General features: G+C 33.8%; 3 protein-coding genes across 5 annotated transcripts; 2 read left to right on the top strand and 1 right to left on the bottom strand.

The window, feature by feature from the left end:
- On the top strand, positions 1 to 27,269 carry LOC125849761 (rust resistance kinase Lr10-like). Of its 3 annotated transcripts, XM_049529731.1 has the most exons (5): positions 1 to 841; positions 968 to 1,000; positions 1,098 to 1,127; positions 1,267 to 1,710; positions 26,512 to 27,269. In XM_049529731.1, the coding sequence occupies exons 1-5, from the start codon at positions 16 to 18 to the stop codon at positions 27,207 to 27,209; spliced, it is 2,031 nt and encodes a 676-aa protein (XP_049385688.1). In that variant the 5' UTR covers positions 1 to 15; the 3' UTR covers positions 27,210 to 27,269. The 3 variants fall into 3 exon arrangements, with proteins under 3 accessions (XP_049385688.1, XP_049385690.1, XP_049385689.1); XM_049529733.1 differs by lacking the exons at positions 1,098 to 1,127; positions 1,267 to 1,710 and adding an exon at positions 25,902 to 25,931 and having other exon boundaries at positions 26,071 to 27,269; XM_049529732.1 differs by lacking the exon at positions 1,267 to 1,710 and having other exon boundaries at positions 26,071 to 27,269.
- Positions 9,317 to 11,247, top strand: LOC125849766 (DNA repair protein XRCC2 homolog). Its single transcript, XM_049529738.1, has 2 exons — positions 9,317 to 9,555; positions 10,983 to 11,247. The coding sequence occupies exons 1-2, from the start codon at positions 9,370 to 9,372 to the stop codon at positions 11,214 to 11,216; spliced, it is 420 nt and encodes a 139-aa protein (XP_049385695.1). The 5' UTR covers positions 9,317 to 9,369; the 3' UTR covers positions 11,217 to 11,247.
- On the bottom strand, positions 20,738 to 23,013 carry LOC125849763 (rust resistance kinase Lr10-like). The gene is made up of 3 exons (XM_049529734.1): positions 22,215 to 23,013; positions 22,097 to 22,123; positions 20,738 to 22,007 (listed from the first exon to the last, which is right to left on the bottom strand). The coding sequence occupies exons 1-3, from the start codon at positions 22,885 to 22,887 to the stop codon at positions 20,914 to 20,916; spliced, it is 1,794 nt and encodes a 597-aa protein (XP_049385691.1). The 5' UTR covers positions 22,888 to 23,013; the 3' UTR covers positions 20,738 to 20,913.
- Positions 27,270 to 27,973: the final 704 nt, after the last annotated feature.

The following is a 27,973-nucleotide window of genomic DNA, read 5'->3' as shown; positions in this document are numbered from 1 at the left end:
CCTAATAAAAATATAATGTCTGTAGTAACCAAGTTTCTTCTTACAATCCTCATATTCATGTACCTCTCAGAAACCCCATTAGCAGAACAAACACAGCAGTGTGTTCCTTCTAGTTGTGGGCATATTCATAACATCAGTTATCCCTTTCGATTGAAAAGTGATCCAAAGCACTGTGGCCTTGAAAATTATGAATTGAGCTGTGAAGGAGATAACACCATATTAACAATACTGCTAAATGATTGGCGTGGAGTGCACGGATCACTGAACTACTATGTTCAAGCCATCAATTACGACAACTCCACCATCCGCCTTGTAGATCCTGGTATAAGAGAACAAGCTATTTGCTCTCTTCCTCAGAATTCGATTACGATTTACATTGACCTTGTTGGTTTTGATTCTCGTATATATACAATGTCTGATGTTGTTGATTTAACAGTACCAATCACTCTCTTCAGCTGTCCATTTGCCTTAAATTCTCCAGTTTTTGTGGAAATCACTAATTGTCTCAACAGGAGTTATGCTTCCAATGTTTCTTCTGATTCATTTAAGGGACACACATATGCAACCATGACTAAATTATCACCATCCGATTTGAAAGTAGGGTGTAGTGTAGACCTCATGTCAATGACTTCAGGGCGTATTCAGGATGCAAATGCTAACATTTCTATTTTAAGTTTGCATAATGCTTTGGCATATGGATTTGAGCTTTCATGGCTTAGAAACGTTTATTGCGGCAAGTGCCCCGAGCATTATGAATGTGAAGTTGAAAATTCAACTGATGTTCGTTGTGTGGATTTCAGCTGCAATGCTTACAATTTTAGATTCTTCAAAACGCCGTGTGGTAAGATTGTTCCCAATGTCATTTTGCTGTAAAGCTTACAATTTTAGCAATTTTGCTGTGCAAGTCTTAAATGTTTTTTTTTCTTTTTTCGGTTCTGTATTTTCTCTTTGGATGACCACAATCAAGTTGATCAAAAACATGTTCTCCGTGTTCTTGCAAGTAAGCAGTCATACTTCTATTGTCAATTCTGTTTTATTTAACGGTAACTAGTTGCAAGTTAGATTAACTGAGTTATTGATTGTTGGTGTTTTTGCAGCAATCATCCCATGGATACTTCCCATAGCTGGTAAGTCACATCTTTCGTCTTTCAAATATATTACTAGAAATCATTCTAATGTCGAAATGATGGAGCAGACGTTGGTCGTTGAATTTTTAATCTAACCATTCACAAACTTTTCTTGCTTATTTGTGATGGTTGTACACAGGGTTTAGCATTGTGGCAAGAGTCATTCTATTTCCTTGCATAGTTGTATTTCTAATGATTAAGTTACGAAGAAGGCATTTGTCGATTTATGATGCAATTGAAAGTTTCCTGCACGGTGAGAACAATTTCGCGCCCATTAGATATTCCAACTCCAACGTAAGAAAGATGACTAGGAACTTTAAAGAGAAACTAGGCCAGGGAGGTTATGGTTCAGTATATAAAGGCAAGCTTCAAAGTGGTCCTAATGTAGCAGTGAAGATCTTGAGCAAGCCCAAAGCTGATGGGCAAGACTTCATCAACGAGGTTGCCACAATCGGGAGGATTCATCATGTTAACATAGTACAACTTATTGGCTATTGTGCTGAGAGATGTAAGCGTGCTCTCGTGTATGACTTCATGCCTAACGGATCACTTGAAAAGTACATCACACCGCGAGAAAGAGGAGGTGATCAACTGTTAAGTTGGGACAGAAAGTTTGAAATTGCTCTTGGAGTTGCTCGAGGTATTGAATACTTGCATCGAGGTTGTGACATTCAGATTCTACATTTTGACATCAAGCCACACAACATACTTTTGGATGAGAATTTCATTCCAAAACTGTCTGATTTTGGTCTTGCAAAATCATACCCGACGGATAAGAGCATTGTTACCTTAACAGCAGCCAGGGGAACAATTGGTTATGTAGCTCCAGAGTTGATCAACAGAAGCATTGGTCCAATATCTTATAAGGCAGATGTTTATAGCTTTGGAATGTTACTCATTGATATCTTAGGCTTGAAAACAAACTCAGCAGCCAGAGAGGATATGTCAAGCCAGTACTTCCCACATTGGATTTATGATCAACTCGACAACGGAAAGGAGATTGAAGTACTAGACGAGACACATGATGACGTAAAGAAGCTGACTTTAGTTTCTTTGTGGTGCATACAAATGAATCCACTCGATCGTCCCTCAATGACTAAAGTAGTGGAAATGCTTGAAGGCGAATTACAAGCATTGCAAACGCCTCCCAGGCCCTCTGAATCGCGGGAACCATGTTCATTGGAATTCAATCTAATTAGTTCTTCAATAAGCTCAACTGAGTCTGTGAAGTTGCTTGAGAGTTGTTCTGATTCTGCAAAAATAGATGTAATTGTTGCTTGACATCACATATTATGTACGTAATTTGTGTTGTTCTGAATAAAATATCAAGTTCATAATAAATTTTATGATGTTTGTTTCTAAAAAATTAAGTTTGTGACATAGCCAACCTTCACAATTTGTGACAGACATTTGAATCTGTCACAAAAATTCAATTGAAAAATGAAATGTGTGATGAAACAAGTAATGTGAAGTGATTAGTTTAAAGGGGTGAGAGTGCAGGTTCTAAGAGAATGATCCTCAATGGAGTTTTTACTTGTTTAATTATCATATATTAATAATCCATCACAAAATGGAACTTGTGATGAATTTTTCCAGTCACAAATCTTACCCAGTTTGGATGGTGTTACGTATTGTTTCATATTGCATTATTTTAATGAATATCACTTTTGAATAGATTGTATCATTTTCCCTCGTTACATAGTATCACACATCAACAATTTGAATGATAAACCTACAAGAAAAGCAAGGTACGTGGTAGAGTTACTAGGTAGGGTAAAGAGTAGAGGAACTTTCAAAAATGACTATAGTTTGGACTCAATTAGAGATCTATAACTATAGTTTGCTTAATTACGATTTATAGCTACATGTTAGAAGGAGGAGAGAGACAAGCGAGATTGGGAGAGGAAGGAGAGAGGCAAGGGAGATCTGGGAAAGAGAGGCGAGAGAGAGGTTGAATTGATACAATTGACTTGTATCAAATCTGTTGTATTCGTTGATACAAATCAATTGTATCAAGTGTATTAAAGAATACAATTTGTATCAATTGATACAAATTTATCAATGAACACACTTGTATCAATGTTGTATTTCCTAACAAATTACTTTGTATTTATGTGTTTACCATATGTGTTTGGATGTACTTGTTGTCTTATGTGTTTGTATTTATATTTGTATAAGTTACCATATGTTTGTATCATTCAAATTTTTCATTTGTATTGTATCACTGTAAAGGATTTGTGTAGTTGACCATTACCATTTGTACAATATTTGTACCGTTATCACGTGATACAATTGGAGAGAGAGAGGTGAGCGAGAGAGGAGAGAGAAATTTTCTATAAAACCCTAGTTATAGCTATGAATTGTAATTCTTTTAAACCATAGTTGTGTATAGTAAATACATATTACTAACAAATTGCTTTGTATTTATGTGTTTACCATATGTGTTTGGATGTACTTGTTGTCTTATGTGTTTGTATTTATATTTGTATCAGTTACCATATGTTTGTATCATTCAAATTTTTCATTTGTATTGTATCACTGTAAAGGATTTGTGTAGTTGACCATTACCATTTGTACAATATTTGTACCGTTATCACGTGATACAATTGGAGAGAGAGAGAGGTGAGCGAGAGAGGAGAGAGAAATTTTCTATAAAACCCTAGTTATAGCTATGAATTGTAATTCTTTTAAACCATAGTTGTGTATAGTAAATACATATTACATGTTAGAAGGAGGAGAGAGGCAAGAAGAATAACATTATTAAATAATAAGTAAAGACAAAATGAGAAGAAAATATTAAAATAACGATGTGATTACACTAAATCAACTGTTATATATAATGAACGATACAATACAATAAAATTTAAATAATAATAAAAATAAATATGATATTTAAACTAACTATACAGACACAATACATAACAACCAACCAAACAAGACTATTGAAGGTAAAGAAAACATGATATGAGACCACCTAAAATTAATTAACTAAAACAAAATAGAAAAAGTTATCTTCGTGACTCCTTAATATCAAGAAAATTGGTTTGTAAAGTTGTCTTCATTATTAATAGCAATCTCCCAACATTGTGTTGAATATTCTAATAATTAGACCCTTTTTTTCCCACACGTTATTGTTATATAAATCAATCTTTAATTTGGTATCATAAATTTTCTGTCCAATTAATGACAAAGAAGACTTTAAGTGAATTTCTAACTTACATAAAAAATAAAATAAAAAATCATGTTGTGTTCTTATTTTGTTGTCCCATTTAAGTAACATTTATTATAAAAACTGCACGAATATTTAATCGTGACTGAAATTTTAACGAATTTTAATATGTGTTTTAGATATGTATAACTGAGCATAGATTTATATATTTTTTTTTAAATAATCAAAAGGGTGCTAAATGGAACATGGTTTGGAGTTGAGTCCCAGATCAAAGTGTGGATCGGGAGTCGAGTCTCTGGTCTGAGTTGGGGTCGATCGGGAGTCTGGTCCTGAGTTGGGTCTAGATCGTAGTCGGAACCCGAATCAGGAGTTGGTCTCTTGTTAGGGTCAAGAGTCGGATTCTCGATCAAGATTGAATAGTGAGGTTGAAAAAGAATTTTGATATGATTTATTATTTACTAGTACTCATTAATACCAAGAAAATTGATTTGTGAAGTTGTCTTCATTTTTATTAATAGCAAATTTCCAATATTGTGTTGAATATTCTAATATTGGGCCCTTTTTTTTTCCACACGTTATTTTTTCAATTGTGCTATATCAATCTTTAATTTGGTATCATAATTTTTCTTTGTCTAAAAATGGCAGAAGAAGAATTTAAGTCTACTAATGGTATAGAATTCTCTAGTTGCAAGAAGTCCAAACAAAGAAGTGAATCAACAACTTAAATATAAAAATTCCATGGGGTGTACTAATTTTGCTGCCCCATTTAAGCAATATTTTTTTATAGCTTTTATTATTTATTATTTATTTTATTTTACAAATATTCAACATTGGGAAATTTTAACTTAACTATAAAAATCTAGAGTTAGGTCTCCAGTTGGGATCAGGATTGGGAGTTGGATCTCGACTCAAGGTTGATCCAAGGTAAGGGCCAAGAGTTGGATCTCAAAATTGGAGTTAGGATTGGATTCATGGTCTGAACTGAAAGTCGGGTGGGAAGTTGAGTCCTGTGAATCGGAGCGAGAGTCGGGTGGAAAGTTGAGTCCTATGAACCGGAGCGAGAGTCAGGTCCTCGATCAGGATCGAGGCGAGAGTCTGGTCATCGCTCGGGATCGGGGGTGGGGAGTTGGGTTCTAGGTTGGGTCGAGGTCAAAGTTGGGTCCAGGATTGACAATCATGTTTGGAGTTGGAATCGAAAATCAGGTTATAATTGATTAGGGTCAAGAGTCGGATCCTCAGTCGGGGTTGGGTAGTTAGGTTGAAAAGGAGTTTTTGGAATATGATTTCCTCACTTTATATAGGAAAGGTTTTTTTTTTCTTAAATCGGATGAAAATTAGTCCATTTGAAAAATATTTGACTAAATTAAATATGAGAAAAATGAAAAACTTTTTCTAACAAAAAAAAATAAAAAAGTAAAAAACCTAAAACACTAATAACATGAGAAATTAAAATACAGTAGTACTTTTTATAAAATAAAGATAAGAGTTTCAAATATTATGTAAGATATTGAACTCAATGGAACCCATTATTTTTGTATCTCAAAAAAAAATAATTAAAACACATATGTGTCCAATTTTTTATTTTTTTTATTTTTTTGTATTCAAATATTATAAAAATATGATCATTTCATAAATTTAGTGTGATTTTACCAACCACACATAGCTTGACTAATTTACTAGTAATCATCAATACCAAGAAAATTGATTTGTGAAGTTGTCTTCATCATTAATAGCAAATTTCCAATATTGTGTTGAATATTCTAATAATATTGGACCCTCTTCTTTTTTTTCACACGTTATTGCTTTAATTGTTATATCAATATATTTAATTTGGTATCATAAATTTTCTTTCTCCAAATGATGACAAAAGAAGACTAAGTCAACCAACGGTATAGAATTCCTTGACTAAAGAAGTGAAAATTTAACTTGAATATGAAAAAATAATAACCATGGGGTGTTCTAATTTTTTTTCTTGTATGCAACAAAATAATGTGATCCGATTCTTCTCAAATCACATGCATAACGAAAATTCAGTGAACTGATTTTTCAATCATTTTTATATAAGCATAACATATAAATGTGTCTTTTAATTTGGTCTTTGATATGCATCTATATCTTCTAATTTTTGGTGTGCATAAATAGAGACCTACTTAAATCATCCAAATTTGAATTAGTAGATATACACAACTTACATGACATCTTGCGTAACAATTCACATCCCACATGAAATCTTATATGTATTATACATTGTATGACGTGTGTATCTGTTTGTTTAACTTCATATAAGTTTATGTATTTAGTTGTGCACATTAAAAATTAACACTCCATGACTCCACCATGACCCATAAAATTAACCTAGCTAAAACATCCAAATAATTCAAAATTACTATAAAAGATAAGGTTTTTTATTCAAATAGATTCTTCTAGCACAATTCATACAAAAGAAGAATCAAGAAGCCAATCACATTCCCAAGTTTAATTACTTGACACCACAAAATTTATAGACAAGGTTTTTGATTGATCAAATGGATCCTTCTAGCACAATTCATATGCAACTTTATATAACACAAAAATATAATTATCAACCATTACAACATTATTGTGCCAACTACAAAAAAAAAAGGTCACAAAAACTATACACTAATGGCTTCTTTACTTATGTCATCTTCATTTCTAGCCCATATCGGAGGATTCAACTATAGAAGAACCATAAATGAAGGGCTTCCCCCCTTTCCGCGCATTCAAAAAGCAATAAGAGAAGAGTGCTAAAAATTAATGCCTTTAATAAGGATGAAAAAATTGTGACAAAAAAAGAGGAAAAAAAGATCATGCAATGGATCAAGGAGGGAATTGGCTTTTGCCATATTAATGGCAATAGTAGCTACAAGTGTTGTTATAGCTGAGGAACCAAAGGCAGGGACACTTGAGGCAAAGAAAAAGTATGCACCTATTTGTGTCACAATGCCAACTGCTAGAATGTCACAAGTGAAATTTAGACACGAATTCAGGATTTACGTTTAATACATTTCAAATTTTATGATTTTTAGTAGTGAACTTGTTGTAATCATGTTAAAATTACAGGTTCAGGTCTAATATAGTCTGTGTTGGAAGTTATGAATTCATAGTCGAAAGGTTATATTCATTCTTAGTGAAAGCATTGTAAATTTTTATGTGTAAATTTCATGTGTGAATCTAAATAAAAAGAGATTTTTCAGTCTCAAAATACTTGTTAGGTTAATATTTATGGTATATCTTTTTTACTATATTGATATGAATTTTTTTTTATAACTTCTAGCATATTTTGTATAATTTTTGAGTATTTAACTTTTAATTTTAAAATACTATTTAATTTAGTTCTAAAAATTAGTTAATGAACTCTGGGAAAGTGAATTATGACAAATATTTTGAACCAAAGGAGTAATTGGATATTTTCCCATTTGAAAAAACTTCATAAGTATTTTTTTCTATCTCAATTTATGTGATAGTATCATGCGTCTAGACTTTACGAGTCAAATAAATTACCTCATTTGTTTTATATTACTTGTTCAATTTTCCTTTTACACGCACCTTCTAAAAAATAAGAAAGACATCTTTACTAGTTTCCCCTTTTTAACTCTTTTTAATATACTTTAATTATGTATCCGCTCTATCAATACTAAGATCAATAAAAGGATTAACTTTTCTTTTAGACTTTACGGTATTTATTTTTTCGAATTAACTTTAAGGGGAAAACAAAAAAAATTAAATTTGTTTTGTTTTAATTTTGATCAATTGACAAATAATTTGAAATAAATACTTTTAAGTAATGTTGATACATACAATAACAACAAGAAGTAAAATCCCACAAGAGGAGTCTGAAGAGGGCAAAATATACAGAGATCTTACTACTAACTCGTGAAGGTAGAGAAACTATTTTCAAAAGACCCTCAATTCAAATGTACCAAATTCATGTACAAAGAAGAAGGTGATAATAAAGAAAACATAGCAAGTAACACAAAATAGTGCTATAATCAAATATAAAAAAACAATAACTTAGTGATGAAATAAAAATTTTGTATCTTGTTTGATTGCCATGTTTGAGATAACTTATCCCACCACTTATATCATAGTGATGGGATAAGTTTTCCCATATACATGGTGGGATAAGTTATCACAGGATAGCGAACCACATGATAACTAATCTTCAGATAACTTGTTCCCAACCAAACGACTCCAGTACAAATACAATGACAATGACAAACACCAGCCACCATAAGCAAGATGATCCTGCCTACTAACCTTCTATCCTAACAAGTGTCATCCACATTTTCCTATCTAAGGTCATATCCTTGATAACATAAAATTCATTTCCTATCTTATAAGCTTTTTTCAACACTTTTTCTACCTACCTTTGCTTCTACTATACCTTATATAACCAACATCTTGCATCTCCTCACTGATGCATCTACGTAACGTGGATACAAAAGAATATGAAATCAAGGGAGTATCTTTTTATCTTATAGGCCTTTTATATCAAACAGAAAGTGAGATAATTAAAAATGATCTTTTCATGATCATTTATAAATGGGAAAAAGAACAAATATTCCTCTGAATTATCGTAAATGGTATGCAAATACTCTCCGTCATACTTTTGAGACATTGGTGCCCTGTCGTCTAAAAACTATATACCCTTCACTCTAACGGAAGACTAAATAGGGACACGTGACACAATCTTATCCGTCGATCAGATATTTAATAAATGTCGGATTTGTGGATAAGATTATGACACATGTATGTCCGTTAGTATAAAGGGTATATATGCTCTAGTTTTTAGACGGCAAGGGCACCAATGTCCCAAAAGTATGACGGAGGATATTTGCATACCATTTACGATAGTTCGGGATATATTTATCCTTTTTCCCTTTATAAATTTAAAATAATGAAAATTTCGTAAAATTAATTATTTCTGATAAAATAGACATATTAATTTCTTTTTAAAAAAAAAAAAGAAAAAGAAATTCCTATTAGTCTTGTAGAGCTGGTTCACTGTCCCCTCTTCCGTTTTCAGCTCCGAGCAACTGAGGAAGAGTAGAAATGGCGTCGTCGGCGAGAGAATGGATTGAAGCAGACGAAACGGCGAAGCAATTTCTCACTAGGGTTTTCTCAAAGCGGCCTTTTCTACCATTACCTCTACCACTTCATCGCATTCCTCTCCGTCCCGGCAATGTTGTAGAAATCGTCGGTCCTTCTCCTTCTTCAAAAACTCGCATTCTTATGCAGGCAAGTCACATTAAACAAAACTCTATTTATTAATTTTTCTTCTTCATTTCTGTTCAGCTACATTTTATAGATGCGAATCCATAATTCAAAACTATTCGAGTTTTCTATCTAAACTATCACTAATTATGTATTAAAACACAACTCAACTAGTAGATGTGTGTAGGGGCGGAGCTAGGTGGGGGTTCATTAGGACAAACCAAATAGCTTTTTCGTATATCTTGTATTTGTACTACAAAATTCAATAAATAAATATGTATATTAACTCGTGAACCCCTAACAAAACTGATAGGCAACTTAGTGGTAAGGAAGGGGTCGTGAGAATGCTTTCCACACTATAGAGTTGTGGGTTCGAATTCACTATCAACAAATAGTTTAGAACCCCAAACTCCTGACCCTGGCTCCACCTTTGGGTGTGTGAATTTTGTACTTGAAATATTGTTATTCTTCGGGTTGGAAAATTATATAATTGATATTTCAGGGGTGGTTTGATTAATAGTTGGTGATAATTTTGTTAAGAAACTCGCACTCCGGATAGTTAGTTTAGGTATGAAGCTCAAAACATTGGATTTTAGGTGTGTTTTTAACTCATCTTTTGATTTTTCTGGAGTCTCACATTTTATAGGGTTACTAATTATAATCAATTACCTGAGTAGTTAGGGTCGGATGTTTCAGAAGTATGAGTTCTATGCGGCCATTCTTCTTCATATGGGTCTATTTTAGCACTCATTGGTGTGACCTAGTGGACAATGAAGTGGACTGAGAAACCATGAGGTCGTAGTTCGAATTCATTTTTTCCTATCTATCTTAGTCTTGGCGGATAAAATTACCTAGTATTTGTCTTTAGTGGGAGTGGGAGGTGACATGTATCCCATGGAATTAGACAAGGTGCATGAAAGCTGATTTGAACGCCATGGTTATCAATAATTACTAATATTATGGGTCTATTTCATACCAATACTAACGAGGAATTTAGGTACTTATCAGTTAAATCTGGAAGAAGATTATTTGAAGTTGAATTTGAGAAAAGTTTATGGAAGTCCTAGTTGTGGAAAAGATTTAGGGATGGGAATTGAAGATTTGAAAAACTTCACTTGAAATACACATTCATACTGCTATTTCAATTTTCAGTTGAAGTCCCCCAAAATGACAAAGACCAAACTGAGTATTTGCAAATAATGAAATAATACTTCATGAACAGAGGGAAATATTTTATCTTGCAAATAAGGTCTCGGAACTCCACACTTATTCATACTCTCGATGGACATACAAGTCCTTAACTTGATTAAAAAGAGTCCTGGCAAATATAAAAATTGTTACTGTAGATTTTTTAAGAAAATTACAAAAGCATTAATCCCAACTAGATGGTATCACATATATTATGTCTCTCAACTAATAAGCTTAATGTGATTCTTTTTGGTTCATGCTAGGCTGCTATTAATTGTATTTTGCCTAAGGAGTGGAAGGGTGTAAACTATGGAGGCTTGGAGCAATTAGTTATGTTTGTTGACCTGGATTGTCGTTTTGATTTGTTAAGCCTTTCACAATTTCTGAAGCAGCGGATCATTCGAGCTAATGGTAGATATTTATTCTTGAGCTTGTTTATTTTGTATTTTGGAATTTCATGTTGTTTAGAATATGGAGGCTCTAATTTTATAGTTTAGTCAATTGCTGGAAATTTATGACTAATTTGTGTTTTCCTGGAACCATATTATTGAATATGGTAATATGGTTTCAAAACTCTCTTTTGTTACTAACAAAAACGACTTCCTTTTTGTTTTCATTTTTCAATTAATCAAAGTATTTATTGATATTACACCAAATTGGTTGTTGTTTTTACATAATGTATTAAAAACACACATTAAGCCTCCCAAAAATGTTGCCAATCATCTATGCATACAAAGTAGACAAAAAGTCAACTCTTGCAACAATGAATCCTCTACCACTTCGAAAATTTTTGTTGACAGTCAGAGACTGCTGATCAGCAATTGAGTTGAATCAAATGAAAAGATTCATCACCCTTGAAGATTCCGTACATCTCTCATTATCCATTTCTGAGATTATTTTTTTTTGTGAATGATCTCTCATCATCCATTATTGAAAGAACTTTTGTGTAGNAGGCCAGAAGCTAAATAAGGGAGATGATTCTCCTAGTGGATCAAAGGATGCACACACCGAATATGACAAAGAATTGTTCGCTGTCAGCATGAGAAGGTTCTTGTACATCCGATGTTATGATAGTTTTGAATTTCTTGCTACTCTTAAGGTGAGTTAGAATAAGTACTAAGGTTTTAACTTCTACATTTTATCTTTTTTTTTTTTTTTTTGCTTCTGTGCTTTCCTACCTATATTTTCTCTCTTTTAATAAGTCATCTTTCCTGTCAATATACCTATAGCTTTTGTTCCTTCAACCTTGTTAATGCTTTGTTAGATCTTGTTTTTTAATATTATTATTAGAACCAACACTCTAGACCATTTCTGTTATCTCTTTGAAGGTAGTGATGTAAATAAAGTGAGTGAATGTTTGATAGAGGTTGATATGGTTCTACGTTGACATTGTCTTGTCAAAATATATTGGTGTAAAACTTAGAAACTTGTACCCCCTTTCCATTTATCATAGATTTGTGAACTATTTTCGTTTGAGGATGATAAATGTCATTATCTTAGATGTATATATATGAAATATCCTGAAGATAGGGGGTGGGGGTGGAATGTTAACAATTGCATATTAAGGAGGCTTGGCAATGTTGAGCTCTATGGTTAAGAATATGAGATGTAGTCTGGCTATGTGGTTTTCATAATCTGCATCATGCTCTAATTTTCGGAGCTGCATAAGGCTCAATGTCCATTTTAAAAAAAAACATGTTATCAGAGTTAGACATAGGCCAACATTAATCTTGAGTTCAAGTCTCACCACCGTCATTTCTTAAAAGATGTCGATGTGCTTGACTCACCCTAAAGAATAGGGAGTGTTAGAGATATGATTAGGTAAGAAGAAGTGTATCCTTTCAACATTTTAAACTTTTAGACAAGTTGGTCGCGTAATTCAACATAATCCAACACTTTTCGCTGTGAATATATGTTGTTAATTTATTTTTATTTATCATTTTGTGTATTTCTACAATGTATTCTTTTGATTGGATTAGTTTGTGAGATACTTTTTTTTATTTTTGAATATAAATAATTCAATTTATATACAAGTATGTCGCATATTCTTTCAATTTCATTTTGTTGCAGACGTTGCATTTCCAACTTCAAAAGGAAAAAGAGGCACATGGCAGTGGTGTTTTTTGGTTATGATTGACAGGTTTCTTCTAATGCTCTTCTTGATGTTGAATTTGGTGGTTTAGTTTCATACAAATAATAAAGAGACACTTCAAGTTTTAACAGTAGTATCATACTATCATTTGCCACGGGGGTCTTCCATTGACCTCTCTAGCAAGTGCATACCATTGACGTCAAAACATTTGTGTGAACGTGTTCAAGAATGGGTGTAACTGTTTCTAGTTTTCGGTAATAAAATGAAGAATACATAAACAGTTATGGCAGAGTAGTAAAGGTATCTAAACAATGATAACATCCATTATTGGGCTTAAAAGGGTGAAGTTGATCCTTGTTTATGCATGAAACATTTTCAGATCAACCTACAGAATAGAAGTATTCTTAGGATAAGTATATGGATAGATAAATTAAACAATTCGTGATAGTGCATTATTCTTGAGTTATCTTTGTTGTTAGGCAGTTTGTCGATTTCTTCATGTGGCCATGTTAAAACAGCCAATCCTATGGTACTACAGTATGATAGTCTTCTAAAGTGACCTTTTTCTTTATTAGGGGAATGTCCAAGGACACAACTAATATATCAAAATGTGCCTTGTTATGGGAAAAAGTTTGTGTTATCTTCCATTTTTATCAGTAGTTCCTTGTCCGATTCTTTGACAGGCTCTCTGGGGTGGGGACTATAATCAATTCCTGTTTCCACTCGGACTAGATTTTTTTAGTGACTAGATTTGTCGTGTAGGTTGCAAGGACTGCTGAAACTGAATTATCCATTTGGTTGTTCTCTGTTATTCACCTGATCATTGTTCAGGCATTAGGATTGTACTTCATAATTTAGTGATTATTTGTTAGGTCATCAGATCTGTGTTCAGACATCCCATCTATATTCCTCTTCCCTTTGTTTCCTTTGGTTTTTTCCTTTTCTTTTGCTATTCCTTAATGGTGTAACTAAGTTCTGTAGTTTATTAAGATGTGTTGCTTCTCTTGTATGACCAGTATTGGAGCTTTTTATTGGATGGATCGTGCTTCACCATCTATACCGCCAAGGAGCAATAACAGGTTAGAGTCCACAATAATATCTTACATTTAAAGAGAGAAAATAAGTGAAAGATGTAGTTCAAAATGAACACCAAACAGAGGAGTTATGGAGAATCCTGAAAGTTAGTTCGTCTCCAAATACTTCCTGCAAGCACCTTACTTTATAACATTTTTGTGGTGTTAGGAAAGCCTGCAGTTTCTGCTACCTATTTATTAGCTGGAAAAGGACCATTGCTGGTCAAACATTGTAAGTAGGTGATCAGAAATGCAATTGTCTTGCTTAAGATATTTGCATTCTACTCTTTATCCTCAAAAAAAGATATTTGCATTCTACTCTCTATGGATCTTTTTTTCCTTGGATGAGCTGGGAAAGTACCCTTGGATTCATCTTAACATATGAACCTATTCTTGGTCATGCTAAAATGCTGCATGTGTTATACTAAACTCACATGTAAGATAAATAGTTCTTGGAAGCCTGCCTCAGTCCTTGGAGAGTGCTTAAAAGTTTTGAAATATACTTATCAGTTTGAGAGTTGTGCTTCTTAAGAGCATTTTTTCTGCAGGCATGAGCACATTAATGTAGTCTTTTAGAGATGTAACGGTTGCAGTTCAATTGTCTGTTTCTTTCTTTTTGTTGTTTAGCCCCACCATTTTGAATAAACCCCAGTTGTGCAATTGTCATTTGTTTTCCTTCTTTCTCCTTATAAAAATGACGAGTTTCCTTCTGTTTGCTTTCATCTGTTCATGTTTTTCACCTAGCACTCCTTATGTTAACACTTGGTTTGGTTCTTAGGAGAGAGAAGGATTCAGTATGTTCCTTTGCTTTCTGTATAGGTTGCACCATTCTTTTTTGCTTCTTATTCTCAAATTGAGTATTTTAGCATTACGTATTTGTCTTATTACCAGGAGAAGTCTCTCTCTGCAAAGTGTGTCAGACATTGTCGTTCAAGAGATCCAGAAGATTCTTGTGGTGCATCCGATGCTTGTTCTAACTACAAAAGCAGCAAGTTTACAGGATAAATTTACATCTCGCGAAGTTATTAGGTTGGATTCAGTTCATTTCCTTTGTCCAAAATAAATCTTGTATTGCACATTACTAAAATCTGGTTACAAATGACCAGATAAATATGATAAGTATCCTGTGTAGAGAATGTGGTGGAAAAATTAAAGCTCAATATGTGCTGTCCGTCTGTAAATGTGCCCTGGTTTAATTCCATATTCTGTGCTCATTGCTTTGGACAGTTTGTGTTCTGATTGACTGATTTTTCAACTAAACAAGTAATGTAACATGTACAGGGACTTTATGTGTTTGATCATCAATAGTGGTTACGAGCTTGTACACCCTTGAACTGTTCAGTTGTTCCAAAGATCATTTCTTGATGATTTTAAGCTGCTTAATCGTACAAATAGTGGTCTTTTCACATTCATTATTTTCTAATTTGGAACCATTCAAAACAGGAGTACAGGGCAGTTGTCTGCTGAGAGTAACTTGGACTCAACGACCATTAGGAGTAGTACTAATGCTCAACTGTATCGGGAGTATATGCCTTCAGTATGGCAGGTAACCATGATATATATATATATGAAAACTTTGAGTATAGCCGGCGTATTCTTTTTTTATTGGTGTTGTTCTTCTTTAGGTAATGAGAATAAGTATCCATTGTGTTTCATAAAACTAATCGAAGAATGCATGAGTTCAATTATTGTAACTAAATTTTAGTACAGCCACTTCACTCTATAGTAGAGGATTCTCTTGCATCTTCTTTCTCCATATCAGAGAAGGGAATTCTAGGGATGGTTTACATATATCTTTTCATAGCTAAAAAAATTGTTTGTTGGGCATCTTGTTCAATTACACTGAACTATTTCTTTTAAATTATAGTGATTTGTTAATGGAGATGAACTGAGAAAAGTGGAGGACGAACCATCAGTCCATCATGATTGAAGTGTTGGAAGGGAATGTGGACCTAAAATCAATTTAGCAAAATACAGAACATAATGGAAATAAAAAACTCACATAGACGATATATATTAGATTCAATATTTGCTAGGAACATTTTTATTTTTATTTTTTAAAAAAAAAACAAATTTTGCATGCTAATGGGAGTGAAAGAAGAATATAGCAGCAATTGGAATTTCCCACCATCCATCCTTTAAAGGGACGATGTGGGACTTTTCATACACCACTCATGCCCAGGGCTGGACATTTGGTGCGTGAACAATTTAATATGGGGCCCAACATTGGAAATGAGAATTGAAATAGGTCCTGTCCTGATAATACCATGTAAAGAAATGGATTTTGGGCCTAACTCAACCTCAATGTGAGGATTGCCCAAGCCATATTAAAGAGACCGCTCATCCCTTAAAGGGACAATGTGGGGATCTTCACAACACTTAATGTGTGTTGTGTTAATATCTCACAAATATAGTGTAGGGTGGAAAGACTATTATAATGAAAATGTTGTGCTAAAGGAACAAATCCAGAAACTAAAACTGAAACAATCAAAGAAAGGATTGGTGGTTCTTGCAAGTGATGATTTATTACAAATGAGATGGAAATGTTCCACTATTGACCTTGAATGTTTGGAAAGTCGTACATGATTTATGAATGAGATTGTCAGTAACTTCCCTTTCTCCTGGTATGAATAAAGTGTGGACTGTGATGTATAGATGTGAAATAGGTAACTGAGAGGCACTATAGCCATATAGGAGTAGTGGCAAATTTTCATAACACCTCTCTGGTTGAATATCAAAACAAATGATAATACATGGTATGTTGATTCAGGGAGCGGCAATTTAGTTTGATAATTAATGTATTGTGGCTTTCCGGATGAAGTCGGACATTGAGACTTTTTATGCTGGCAAAGTTTTTGTTTATGAAATGCTTTAACAAAAACTAAACGTGGAAAACGTGTATTTCTCTCATGTGTGGTTTGCGAGCTATTGCATAGGAGTGGGGTTTTTACCATGTGCGCGCGCATTCAAATGGTAACGGCTGCAGGTTTCCCTTGTCATAAAAAAAAACATGTGTATTTCTCTTGTTGACGAACGTCTGAGTACTTGGTGTATTTTCCCTTTTATGTTTTGACCTTAAACATCAGGACTCGTGAACTTTTGAAATTAGTGCTCCATAAATAGATGCTTTTTCATTTCGTCAAAATCGATTTTACTGTATAGAGCTTATGACCTCCCCCCATATGTCTTGCGGTTGCAGCTTTTGACAAGACTCCCAGTTTCATTTTGTTTTTTTTTTGAAGTTACAGTTTTATTAACAATATGAGCATAATGAGGCACACCTGTAGACAAGAAGTATACCAAAAAGTAGAAAACCTACAAAAAGATATGGTTTTCTACGAATGACACCCAATCTATGTATAAATGAATGTGGGAGATTTGACAGGAAAACCACATTTATATAACTGTTTTTCTTCAGTTGAACATTGGACTTTAAAGGGGTTTATTAACCTTAATAATCCTTTCTGGTTGTTGCAGTCCTTTGTTTCACACAGAATACTTGTGCGCCCAGGTATGGCTCGAAATCATTTAGGCCAAGACCATTTCTTGCTCTTATCATGAATAAAAAAAATTGGCTTTCTCATTATTCTGCAGATGATAGTAAATATCAAAAGCAGCCCATCTATTTATCCGAATGGCTGTTGCTATCCTTGAAGTTGTCAGATAAATTCACAATCAATGATGTATGTGCAATATAAGATTTGAGTCTTTAAAATGTTCTATCTGTATTCAAGAAGTCATTCTCCTGCTTCACTGCAACATATAGGATGGCACATACATTGTAGCGTGAAATTCACATGATTGTAGACTGGCTTTTCTCAATCTGAGGTCAAGCATTCAAACTGAAGCCCAAAATGAAATTCCGATAATGAAGAGCTCCGGATTGGGTTTGGGGAAAAATGTGTTGAAGAATCCGGTTGAAGCTGCCAAGAAAACGGCTTTGCGATACAAGGGTGCGGTGGGTTTGCAAATGGAGGCATTTTGGAAGAGGAATTCGATGGTGTTATTTGGTGCAGCAGGTATTATGGTGTGCATTTTGCTTTGGAGGATTCTATTTGGAATTGCTACTACTTTTATTGGATTGTCTGAAGGCATGGCCAAGTATGGCTTCCTTGCTCTTTCCTCCGCCATTGTCGCGTTTGCTGTGAGTTCTTCTCAAGTTTCTGTTTGCAGTTGATTGAGTTGAACTCGGTACTTTTATGTTGATGCATAAGATATATGAGCATGTCTTTCTGGAAATTACATCATTGTTTGAGTTGTATTTGCTGAGCTTTTGCATATGCTAATTGCATCCTTACTGTGACTTAGCTGGTATTAATATCATAATGTGCCTTAAGAGGAACTGTTAATTTGAGATTTGGAACCATTAGTTGTGATACTGCTATATGGTGGGCTATCTGTAAAGAGAGGAACTCGAGATGTTTTGAGAGCATAGTGAACAATGTGCAGAAAGTTAAACTTAACTGCATTCTCTTTTTAGTTTTTTGGTGTAATCAGTTTTACTCAAATGACACTATCTCTATTATTGATGTTCTAGATTCAATTTAACCATAGAGAAGTGAATTGAGGAGTACTCTTGTGTTAGAATTTACATTGAAATTTTAACTACATATTTTTGCTTAATGAAATATTAGGCGATTTATTTCCATATGTTCTAAACTCTTAGTCTTGATAGATAGAGTTACCTGATACTTGTTGGTGGGAGGTAATAGGTATTCCGTGGAATGAACATTTGAACTTGTAATCCGGGAAGTTAATGTATGAACTGTGAGATAAATCAAACTCCGTACTTTCAAGTACTTGACAATCCATAGGTAGAACTACATTTTCTTATCCTCGAGTGTACTCGAGAGCTGGATTTGTACAATGCATTTATGCTTTAATACATTACTTGTTTGATAAAATGTCCGAAAGAAATCATGTCCAAGTAGTACATGTATTCATAGAAATTACGAGCAAGTTGGAAATGGATGGGTTGTTTCCATATGGGATCCAGTGATAAGTTTGAAGAACCTGAAGTTAGCTGGTCACACGAATAATTTTCGAGAAATTTTGATGGATATGAGTAGCATGTGACAAAATCTCAATTTACATCTATGAATGGAGAGAACTGATTTAGGAGAAATAAGGAGAAACGAAAGAGATGATCTTATTCATTGATCATGCTTATGGAGCATGTGCACTGTACATCGATATATATAGTTCAGCTAATTTCCTAACTACCTTTACAACCAATCAGAAATGTACACATGTCAATCTAACAGAATTAGTTATGCTTAACTAACTAATGAAGCTGAAAACTAACTAATGGAATCAAGTCACGCCTCTGTCCACATTATCTTCAATACTCCTCCTCAAGCTAGGTGTGGTGAAGACATTCAAAACACCTAGTTTGGATAGTAAAAAATCATGTTGCAACTTCCCCAAAGCCTTTGTCAGTATGTCTGCCAGTTGGTCTCCTGTAGGAATATAGATAGTGCTAATCAACCCTTGTTGAATCTTTTCTCGAACAAAGTGACAATCGATTTCAATGTGCTTAGTTTGTTCGTGGAACACAGGATTTGCAGCAATCTGAATGGCTGCTTTATTATCACAAAATACAGCTACTGGTTCTTCAACTTTGATGCCTAACTCTTTAAACAAGTTTGTCACCCACACAATTTCAGCTGTTAGACAAGCTAGGCTTCTATATTCTGCTTCTGCAGAGCTCCTTGAAACTGTAGGTTGTTTCTTGGACTTCCAAAAGATAAGAGAATCTCCCAATTTTAACAAGTATCCAGTAACTGATCTCCTTGTGTTTGGGCATGCTGCCCAATCTGAATCACAAAAACNTTTTGAGAGCATAGTGAACAATGTGCAGAAAGTTAAACTTAACTGCATTCTCTTTTTAGTTTTTTGGTGTAATCAGTTTTACTCAAATGACACTATCTCTATTATTGATGTTCTAGATTCAATTTAACCATAGAGAAGTGAATTGAGGAGTACTCTTGTGTTAGAATTTACATTGAAATTTTAACTACATATTTTTGCTTAATGAAATATTAGGCGATTTATTTCCATCTATTCTAAACTCTTAGTCTTGATGGATTGAGTTACCTGATACTTGTTGTTGGTGGGAGGTAATAGGTATTCTGTGGAATGAACATTTGAACTTGTAATCCAGAAAGTTAATGTATGAACTATGAGATAAATCAAACTCCGTACTTTCAAGTACTTGACAATCCATAGGTAGAACTACATTTTCTTATCCTCGAGTGTACTCGAGAGCTGGATTTGTACAATGCATTTATGCTTTAATACATTACTTGTTTGATAAAATGTCCGAAAGAAATCATGTCCAAGTAGTACATGTATTCATAGATCATTTATGTTTTGTTTGCATAGATCAATGGAGGCAGTGGTTTATGCATTAATTCTATTTGTTCAGTTGCTACCTTTCCAACATATAGCCATGTTTACAGTGGTATAGGAGGTCTCTCCTTACACGTAACAACATCGTCCAATACGTTACTTTGGGGCACAATTGATTTGTCTGTACGCAATTGGTCAGTTGATGACTAGAAACTTGTAACTGCTAGAGTAAAGGTTCCCTAGACTACACACCGGTGGTGCCAATTCAGGTATATCTATGAATTGTATCTGATACTTTCTGCACAAAAATTGTAAGATCATTCATTCTGTAGATACTTTTGCAAATTCTCTGACATGACTGAATGTGGTAAATTCTAAGGTAATTATATTATTAGTTATGGCGGAGATCATTTTTATTGTGCGGCTAATCAAACATTGTATTATATTATACTAAAGGGTGTTGCATATGTAATAACTTTTGTGAGAGTGTTGATATTAGAATCATGACAGATTGACAATAAATATTTTGGACACAGAAAAGAGTTGCGAGTGTAGCAGCTAAACATAATGACTTAACACATATCTAATGAAATTACTAACATCAAGCTTCACCACTTGTACTGACTCTTGACATTACAACTTTAGATGCAGGAGTTTATCCATAATTAATGCTTCCATTCATTCTAGTTCTGATATTACCGTCAACTCTTGCGTAGAAGGACCTACATGGGTGGTGTTTCTTGTTGTAAAAGGAGAAGGAACAGTTAGGTTACTCCCATCTCCTTCTAGCATTTGAGTTACAACTTTGATGGATGGCCGATCTGTCGCATTCCATTGGATGCACCAAAGTCCTATAACAGCCAATTTCCTTACAATTATAACATCATCATCTTCCTCAATCCTGATTTTCAACTCTTCTCCTTGATTCAGCCGCTGATGAATCCACTCGGGAAAGTTCATTTGGCTAGTATCCGCTTTTGCATCAAAATTATTCCTCCCTCCAACCATTTCAAGTAGCATCATTCCAAAGCTATAGACATCAGATTTATGAGACGCTTTTCCGAAATTGCTTGACAACACTTCTGGTGCAATATAACCCATGGTTCCTCTAGCTTCAGTCATAGTGACAACACTTTTCTCTTTAGAGCATAACTTGGCAAGACCAAAATCAGAGATCTTTGGGTTCAAGTTATGGTCTAATAGAATATTTTGAGGCTTGATATCGAAATGAAGGATTTGTTGGTCACATCCTTGATGAAGATACTCTAGCCCTTTTGCTATTCCCATAGCAATATCATGAAGCTTCTTCCAAGTAAGGGTGATATTATCTTTGAAACTTTTCGGAAAAATGAGCTTGTCAAGTGACTGATTTGGCAAGTATTCAAACACTAGAGCTCTTCTAACTCCATCAGCACAAAAGCCAACTAGGCGAACCACGTTAACATGATGGATTTTCCCCATTGCTGCAACTTCATTAATAAATTCTTCCCCATTTCCTTCGGAATCATTGAGAACTTTTACAGCAACATGAATTTCATTCGAAAGTGTTCCTTTATAAACGATCCCGTAAGCTCCCTCTCCCAATATTTCCTGAAACTGATTTGTTATCTTCTTAATATCTGCATAAGTATATCTAGTCGGTCTGCGAGCTCTATAGTCTTCCAAAAACTTTTCTACTCTGGCTTGATTCTCTCTTTCAATTTTGCTTGAGCTGTAACACTCATAGAATGCCATCATAATAATTCCCAAAAGAATGAGACCTATAACTCCACCTGGAACATGTGATCTCACAAATTATCAGAAGGCAATCAAAAGTATGTAAGAGAGAAAAAATAATACCAAAACTCACAAGAGTACATACCTGCAATCAGTGGTTTCTTTCCGCCGCCTGTCAGAATTAAATCAATTTTTTTGTTATGGAAAAGAGAAGTACATGATCATGGCATCAAACAAACCTAAATTTTTTAATGAGTTAATACCTTTTGTTGTGAACGGTCGGTTGAAACACTGAGTAGTCAGTTGTTTAGTATAGTTCTTGAAGCCACAATCCATTTCAAGACCTTCACAGTATTTACAGATTGGATTAAGCCAACTGAGTCTTATCCAACTGTAAATTGCACCGAAAGGAATTGACCGGATTTCAAGAATCATTTTGCAAGTTGTTGGGGGGAGATAAGCTAAAGAGTAGGAAACAGCAAATATTGTTTTGTCAGAGGCACAATCTGTAAAGTAGTTCCGATAATCTGCTGGCATACCAGAACAATTGAAAATTGAAATGTTTTCTAGTGTAAGATAAGGCTCGTCAACAGTGAAGGAGAAAGGAGATTCTGATAAATTAAGGTGCAATATGTTAAGAATGAGACAACGTTCAGGATCAGAAAGACTAATCTGCTGAGACATATAATCAATTTCTTCAACAATTAGTGTAAGTGAATTGGGAAGTGTGAGTATGGTTTGGTTTTCGCGGTCACAAGATAACTCGAAGCCTGGATAACCACAATATTCTGGCTGGTGGCGAAGCCTGAAGGGAAAATGAATGCTAGGGCCATCACTTCCACACCTGAACTCACTGCAATTATATGCTCCAACACCAACCATAGCCAACAATACCATGGTGATGAGAAGTAAGTGCAAGAGGAAAAAGATGGTCATCTCGACTGACACGGCTTGTGGACTCCCTATGACACGATCTTCTCTAATACCAAGTTTATTACTCCCCAAACCTGGTGAGGCAGCAGCTAATTTGTTTTTATCAATTGAAGCTCTAGATATGTGATTACTCTCGGTGTGGAGTTCTCTTTCATTTAATGTTTTGATTTTTTCCACTCTTTTATCAAGAATAGACTTGTGCCTCCAAGATTGACTATGAGAGACGTGTTGAATAAGTAGACACTTAAATTTTTAATTCGCCCCACATAATAATTTTTTGAGCAACTTTCACATATAACAAACATAAAAATCATATTTGTATATTATAGCTATAGTTTGTATAATTGCGCTCCATAACAAATTTTATGTTTGTTATGGAGCTTTTGATTTGTATAATTCGCTACAAACATCCAATTTTATACAAATTGTTCAGTTTTGTATTAATTCATTTATACATTGTAATTTGTATAATAAGATTTGTATTTGTATAATTATAAGTGTATATGACGAAAATATATGTATTTGTATTTGTATATACACTTTTCTCTCACTTTATACAAACACAAACATAGGATGCAAATTGTCACGTAAAATTTTGCAGGTTAAGCTCATATATGTGACTATGAGAGACTACGTGACATAATACATGTAGGATGTCACATAGGATGCAAATTGTCATGTAAAATGCCAGGTAGTATGTGTGTATCTACTTGTTTAACTTTATACAAACTTAAGTGTTTATTTGTGCACACCAAAGTTGAAGGGCATAGATGCCAGATGAACCCAAGTTAAGTATTATTTATGACTTTCTTTTAAGGGCATCTCCAACCCAAACACCAAATTTGGTGTCAGCACTATTTTTTGTGTAATCAACTCCAACCCACTGCACCAAATTTTACACCAAAAAGAAATATATTTCTCTCTCTTCATTATTATTATATTATTTCTTATTTCATTTATATTTTCTTATTTCATAAAACAAATTCTTTCTAAAATATTTTGTACCATAATTTTTTAAATAATATAAATTGCTAGCAAATATTATACATTATACATAATAATGGATAATACAGATAAAAGTGAAATCATTAATGAAATACAATTAAATAAACATTACTTAATTGAAAAAAATATTTTAAATTCTACATAAATATTCAACTTTCAAGATCACTACGGTGCTCCCATAAATGTTCTATTAATGCATTACGTAGCTCAAAATGAGCTTTTTTGTCCTTTATTTTTTTATCTCAAGCTAGAAATTGATAATTTTTCTGAATGTTAATTGTAGTTATATCCAATTATAATTTATAGTAGAATTAACATAAATTTAATTTTTTTAAAAAATCATATATAGAAAAATTAATTTATAAAAAAAGCTAAATTTTATATCTAAAATTAATATTATAAAAATATTACATAAAAAAATAATTAAATATACAAAAGATTTAATTAAAACATATAATTTATATAATGTTCAATTAAATGTTTGTATAATGAAATAATACTAAAATATTCAAAAAGTGAATTGGTGTGATGAATAGTGTTACACCAAATTTGGTGTTGGGTTGGAGATGGTGTAAGTAGTATNATATTACATAAAAAATAATTAAATATACAAGAGATTTAATTAAAACATACAATTTATATAATGTTTAATTAAAAGTTTGTATAATGAAATAATATTAAAATATTCAAAAAGTGATTGGTGTGATGAATAGTATTACACCAAATTTGGTGTAACATTATTCACACACCAAACTTGGCGTAAAAATTGGTATGGGTGGAGCTCAAAACACCAAATTTGAGATTTGGTGTAAAATTTGGTGTTGATTAGAGATGGTCTAAGTAGTACTATTTAATGACTTACCGGACTTGATGAAGACTTGCCATTGTTCTTTTAGGATTTAATGACTTAATTGGTTTGGCACCAGTAGGGAAGACCTAATAAAAATATAATGTCTGTAGTAACCAAGTTTCTTCTTACAATCCTCATATTCATGTACCTCTCAGAAACCCCATTAGCAGAACAAACACAGCAGTGTGTTCCTTCTAGTTGTGGGCATATTCATAACATCAGTTATCCCTTTCGATTGAAAAGTGATCCAAAGCACTGTGGCCTTAAAAATTATGAATTGAGCTGTGAAGGAGATAACACCATATTAACAACACCGCCATATCGTGCTTGCAACGGATCACTGAACTACTATGTTCAAGCCATCAATTACGACAACTCCACCATCCGCCTAACAGATCCTGGTATAAGAGAACAAGTTATTTGCTCTCTTCCTCAGAATTCGATTACGATTTACACTACCTTTCATAGTTTTGATTCTCGTATATATACAATTCCTGATTTTGTTGAGTTAGCAGTACCAATCACTCTCTTCAGCTGTCCATTTTCCATAAATTCTCCAATCTTTGTGGAAATCACTAATTGTCTCAACAGGAGTTATGCTTCCAATGTTTCTTCTGATGCATTTAAGGGACACACATATGCAACCATGACTGAATTATCATCATCTGATTTGAAAGTCGGGTGTACTGTAGACCTCATGTCAATGACTTCATGGCGTATTCAGGATGCAAATGCTAACATTTCTATTTTAAGTTTGCATAATGCTTTGGCATATGGATTTGAGATTTCATGGTTTCGTCACGTTTATTGTGGCAAGTGCGCCAATACATATCTATGTGAAGGGAAAAATTCAAGTGATGCTCATTGTTTGGATGTCAGCTGCAAAGCTTACAATTTTACATTCTTCAAATTATCGTTGTGTGGTAAGAACATTCCCAATGTCATGCTTAGACACTTTTTTTAGCATTTTTTTCTGTGCCTGTTTTAATGTTTTTTTCTTTTTCCGGGTCGGTATTTTTTCTTTGGATGACCACAATCAAGCTTACTATTCCCACGTTCTTGATAGTAAGCAGTCATACTTCTATTGTCAATTCTGTTTTATATAACGGAAACTAGTTGCAAGTTAGATTAACTGAGTTATTGATTGTTGGTGTTTTTGCAGCAATCATCCCATGGATACTTCCCATAGCTGGTAAGTCACATCTTTCGTCTTCAAAATTTATTACTAGAAATCATTCTAATGTCGAAATGATGGAGCAGACGTTGGTGGTTGAATTTTTAGTTTAACCATTCACAAATTTTTCTTGCTTATATGTGGTGGTTGTACACAGGGCTTATCATTGTGGCAAGAATCGTTCTATTTCCATGCATAGTTGTATTTCTAATGATTAAGTTACGAAGAAGGCATTTGTCGATTTATGATGCAATTGAAAGTTTCCTGGACGGTGAGAACAATTTCGCGCCCATTAGATATTCCAACTCCAACATAAGAAAGATGACTAGGAACTTTAAAGAGAAACTAGGCCAAGGAGGTTATGGTTCAGTATATAAAGGCAAGCTTCAAAGTGGTCCTAATGTAGCAGTGAAGATCTTGAGCAAGCCCAAAGCTGATGGGCAAGACTTCATCAACGAGGTTGCCACAATCGGGAGGATTCATCATGTTAACATAGTACAACTTATTGGCTATTGTGCTGAGAGATGTAAGCGTGCTCTCGTGTATGACTTCATGCCTAACGGATCACTTGAAAAGTACATCACACCTCGAGGAGGAGGAGCTGAACTATTAAGTTGGGAAAGAAAGTTTGAAATTGCTCTTGGAGTTGCTCGAGGTATTGAATACTTGCATCGAGGTTGTGACATTCAGATTCTACACTTTGACATCAAGCCACACAACATACTTTTGGATGAGAATTTCATTCCAAAACTATCTGATTTTGGTCTTGCAAAATCATACCCGACGGATAAGAGCATTGTTACTCTAACAGCAGCCAGGGGAACAATTGGTTATGTAGCTCCAGAGTTGATCAACAGAAGCATTGGTCCAATATCTTATAAGGCAGATGTCTATAGCTTTGGAATGTTACTCATTGATATCTTAGGCTTGAAAACAAACTCGGCAGCCAGAGAGGATATGTCAAGCCAGTACTTCCCACATTGGATTTATGATCAACTCGACAAGGGAAAGGAGATTGAAGTACTAGACGAGACACATGATGACGTAAAGAAGCTGACTTTAGTTGCTTTGTGGTGCATACAAATGAATCCACTCGATCGTCCCTCAATGACTAAAGTAGTGGAAATGCTTGAAGGTGAATTACAAGCATTGCAAACGCCTCCCAGGCCCTCTGAATCGCGGGAACCATGTTCATTGGAATTCAATCTAATTAGTTCTTCAATAAACTCAACTGAGTCTGTGAAGTTGCTTGAGAGTTGTTCTGATTCTGCAAAAATAGATGTAATTGTTGCTTGACATCACATATTATGTACGTAGTTCGTGTTGTTCTGAATAAAATATCAAGTTCATGCTAAATTTTATGATGTTCGTTCAAAAAATAAAGTTTGTGACAGACATTTGAATTTGTCACAAACATTTAATTGATAAAATGAAAATGTGTGATGAAACAAGTAATGTGAAGTGATTCGTTCTAAGAGAATGATCCTCAATGGAGTTTTTACTTGTTTAATTATCATATATTAATAATTCATCACAAAATGGAACTTGTGATGAATTTTTCCACTCACAAATTTTAACCAGTTTGGATGGTGTTACGTATTGTTTCATATTGTATTATTTTAATGAATATCGTCACTTTTGAATAGATTTTATTCTGCCAATTGAGGAGGGAGAGAGGCGAGCACAGAGTGAGAGAAATTTGCTATAAAATTTTAATTATAACTATGAATTATAGTTCTTTTAAACTATAGTTAATGTAAAGTAAATACATATCACAAGTTTGTCTTACGTACTATATATTTTTTCCTGAAGAAGAATAAGATTATTAAATAATAAGTAAAAACAAAATGAGAAGAAAACACTAAGGTAACGGCATGATCACGTTAAATCAGCTGTTACAGATTATGAGACTTTTCGTTGTTATCTAATTATGAATTTGAACGATACGCTGCGATAAAATATAAATAACAATCAAAACAAACATAACATTTAAACTAACAATACAATACTAATCGGTAACAACCATCCATACAATGGTATTGTAAAGAGTTCAAGAATTT

Source organism: Solanum stenotomum, unplaced genomic scaffold (assembly GCF_019186545.1).
Source record: "Solanum stenotomum isolate F172 unplaced genomic scaffold, ASM1918654v1 scaffold10327, whole genome shotgun sequence".
Taxonomy (NCBI): domain Eukaryota; kingdom Viridiplantae; phylum Streptophyta; class Magnoliopsida; order Solanales; family Solanaceae; genus Solanum; species Solanum stenotomum.
The sequence above is the reverse complement of the archived record's forward strand: the minus strand, read 5'-3'. Positions and strand labels throughout refer to the sequence as shown.

What these genes read in the sequence shown, in the direction of transcription:
- LOC125849763 (XM_049529734.1), bottom strand. Translation starts at nt 22,887, where the DNA reads ATGACCATCTTTTTCCTCTTGCACTTACTTCTCATCACCATGGTATTG. An exon ending in CCGACCGTTCACAACAAAAG is followed by an intron (nt 22,124 to 22,214) that starts GTATTAACTCAT and finishes TAATTCTGACAG; the next exon opens with GCGGCGGAAAGAAACCACTG. An exon ending in AAAGAAACCACTGATTGCAG is followed by an intron (nt 22,008 to 22,096) that starts GTATGTACTCTT and finishes CACATGTTCCAG; the next exon opens with GTGGAGTTATAGGTCTCATT.
- LOC125849761 (XM_049529731.1), top strand. Translation starts at nt 16, where the DNA reads ATGTCTGTAGTAACCAAGTTTCTTCTTACAATCCTCATATTCATGTAC. An exon ending in TGTTCTCCGTGTTCTTGCAA is followed by an intron (nt 1,001 to 1,097) that starts GTAAGCAGTCAT and finishes GTGTTTTTGCAG; the next exon opens with CAATCATCCCATGGATACTT. An exon ending in ATGGATACTTCCCATAGCTG is followed by an intron (nt 1,128 to 1,266) that starts GTAAGTCACATC and finishes GGTTGTACACAG; the next exon opens with GGTTTAGCATTGTGGCAAGA.
- LOC125849766 (XM_049529738.1), top strand. Translation starts at nt 9,370, where the DNA reads ATGGCGTCGTCGGCGAGAGAATGGATTGAAGCAGACGAAACGGCGAAG. An exon ending in AAACTCGCATTCTTATGCAG is followed by an intron (nt 9,556 to 10,982) that starts GCAAGTCACATT and finishes GGTTCATGCTAG; the next exon opens with GCTGCTATTAATTGTATTTT.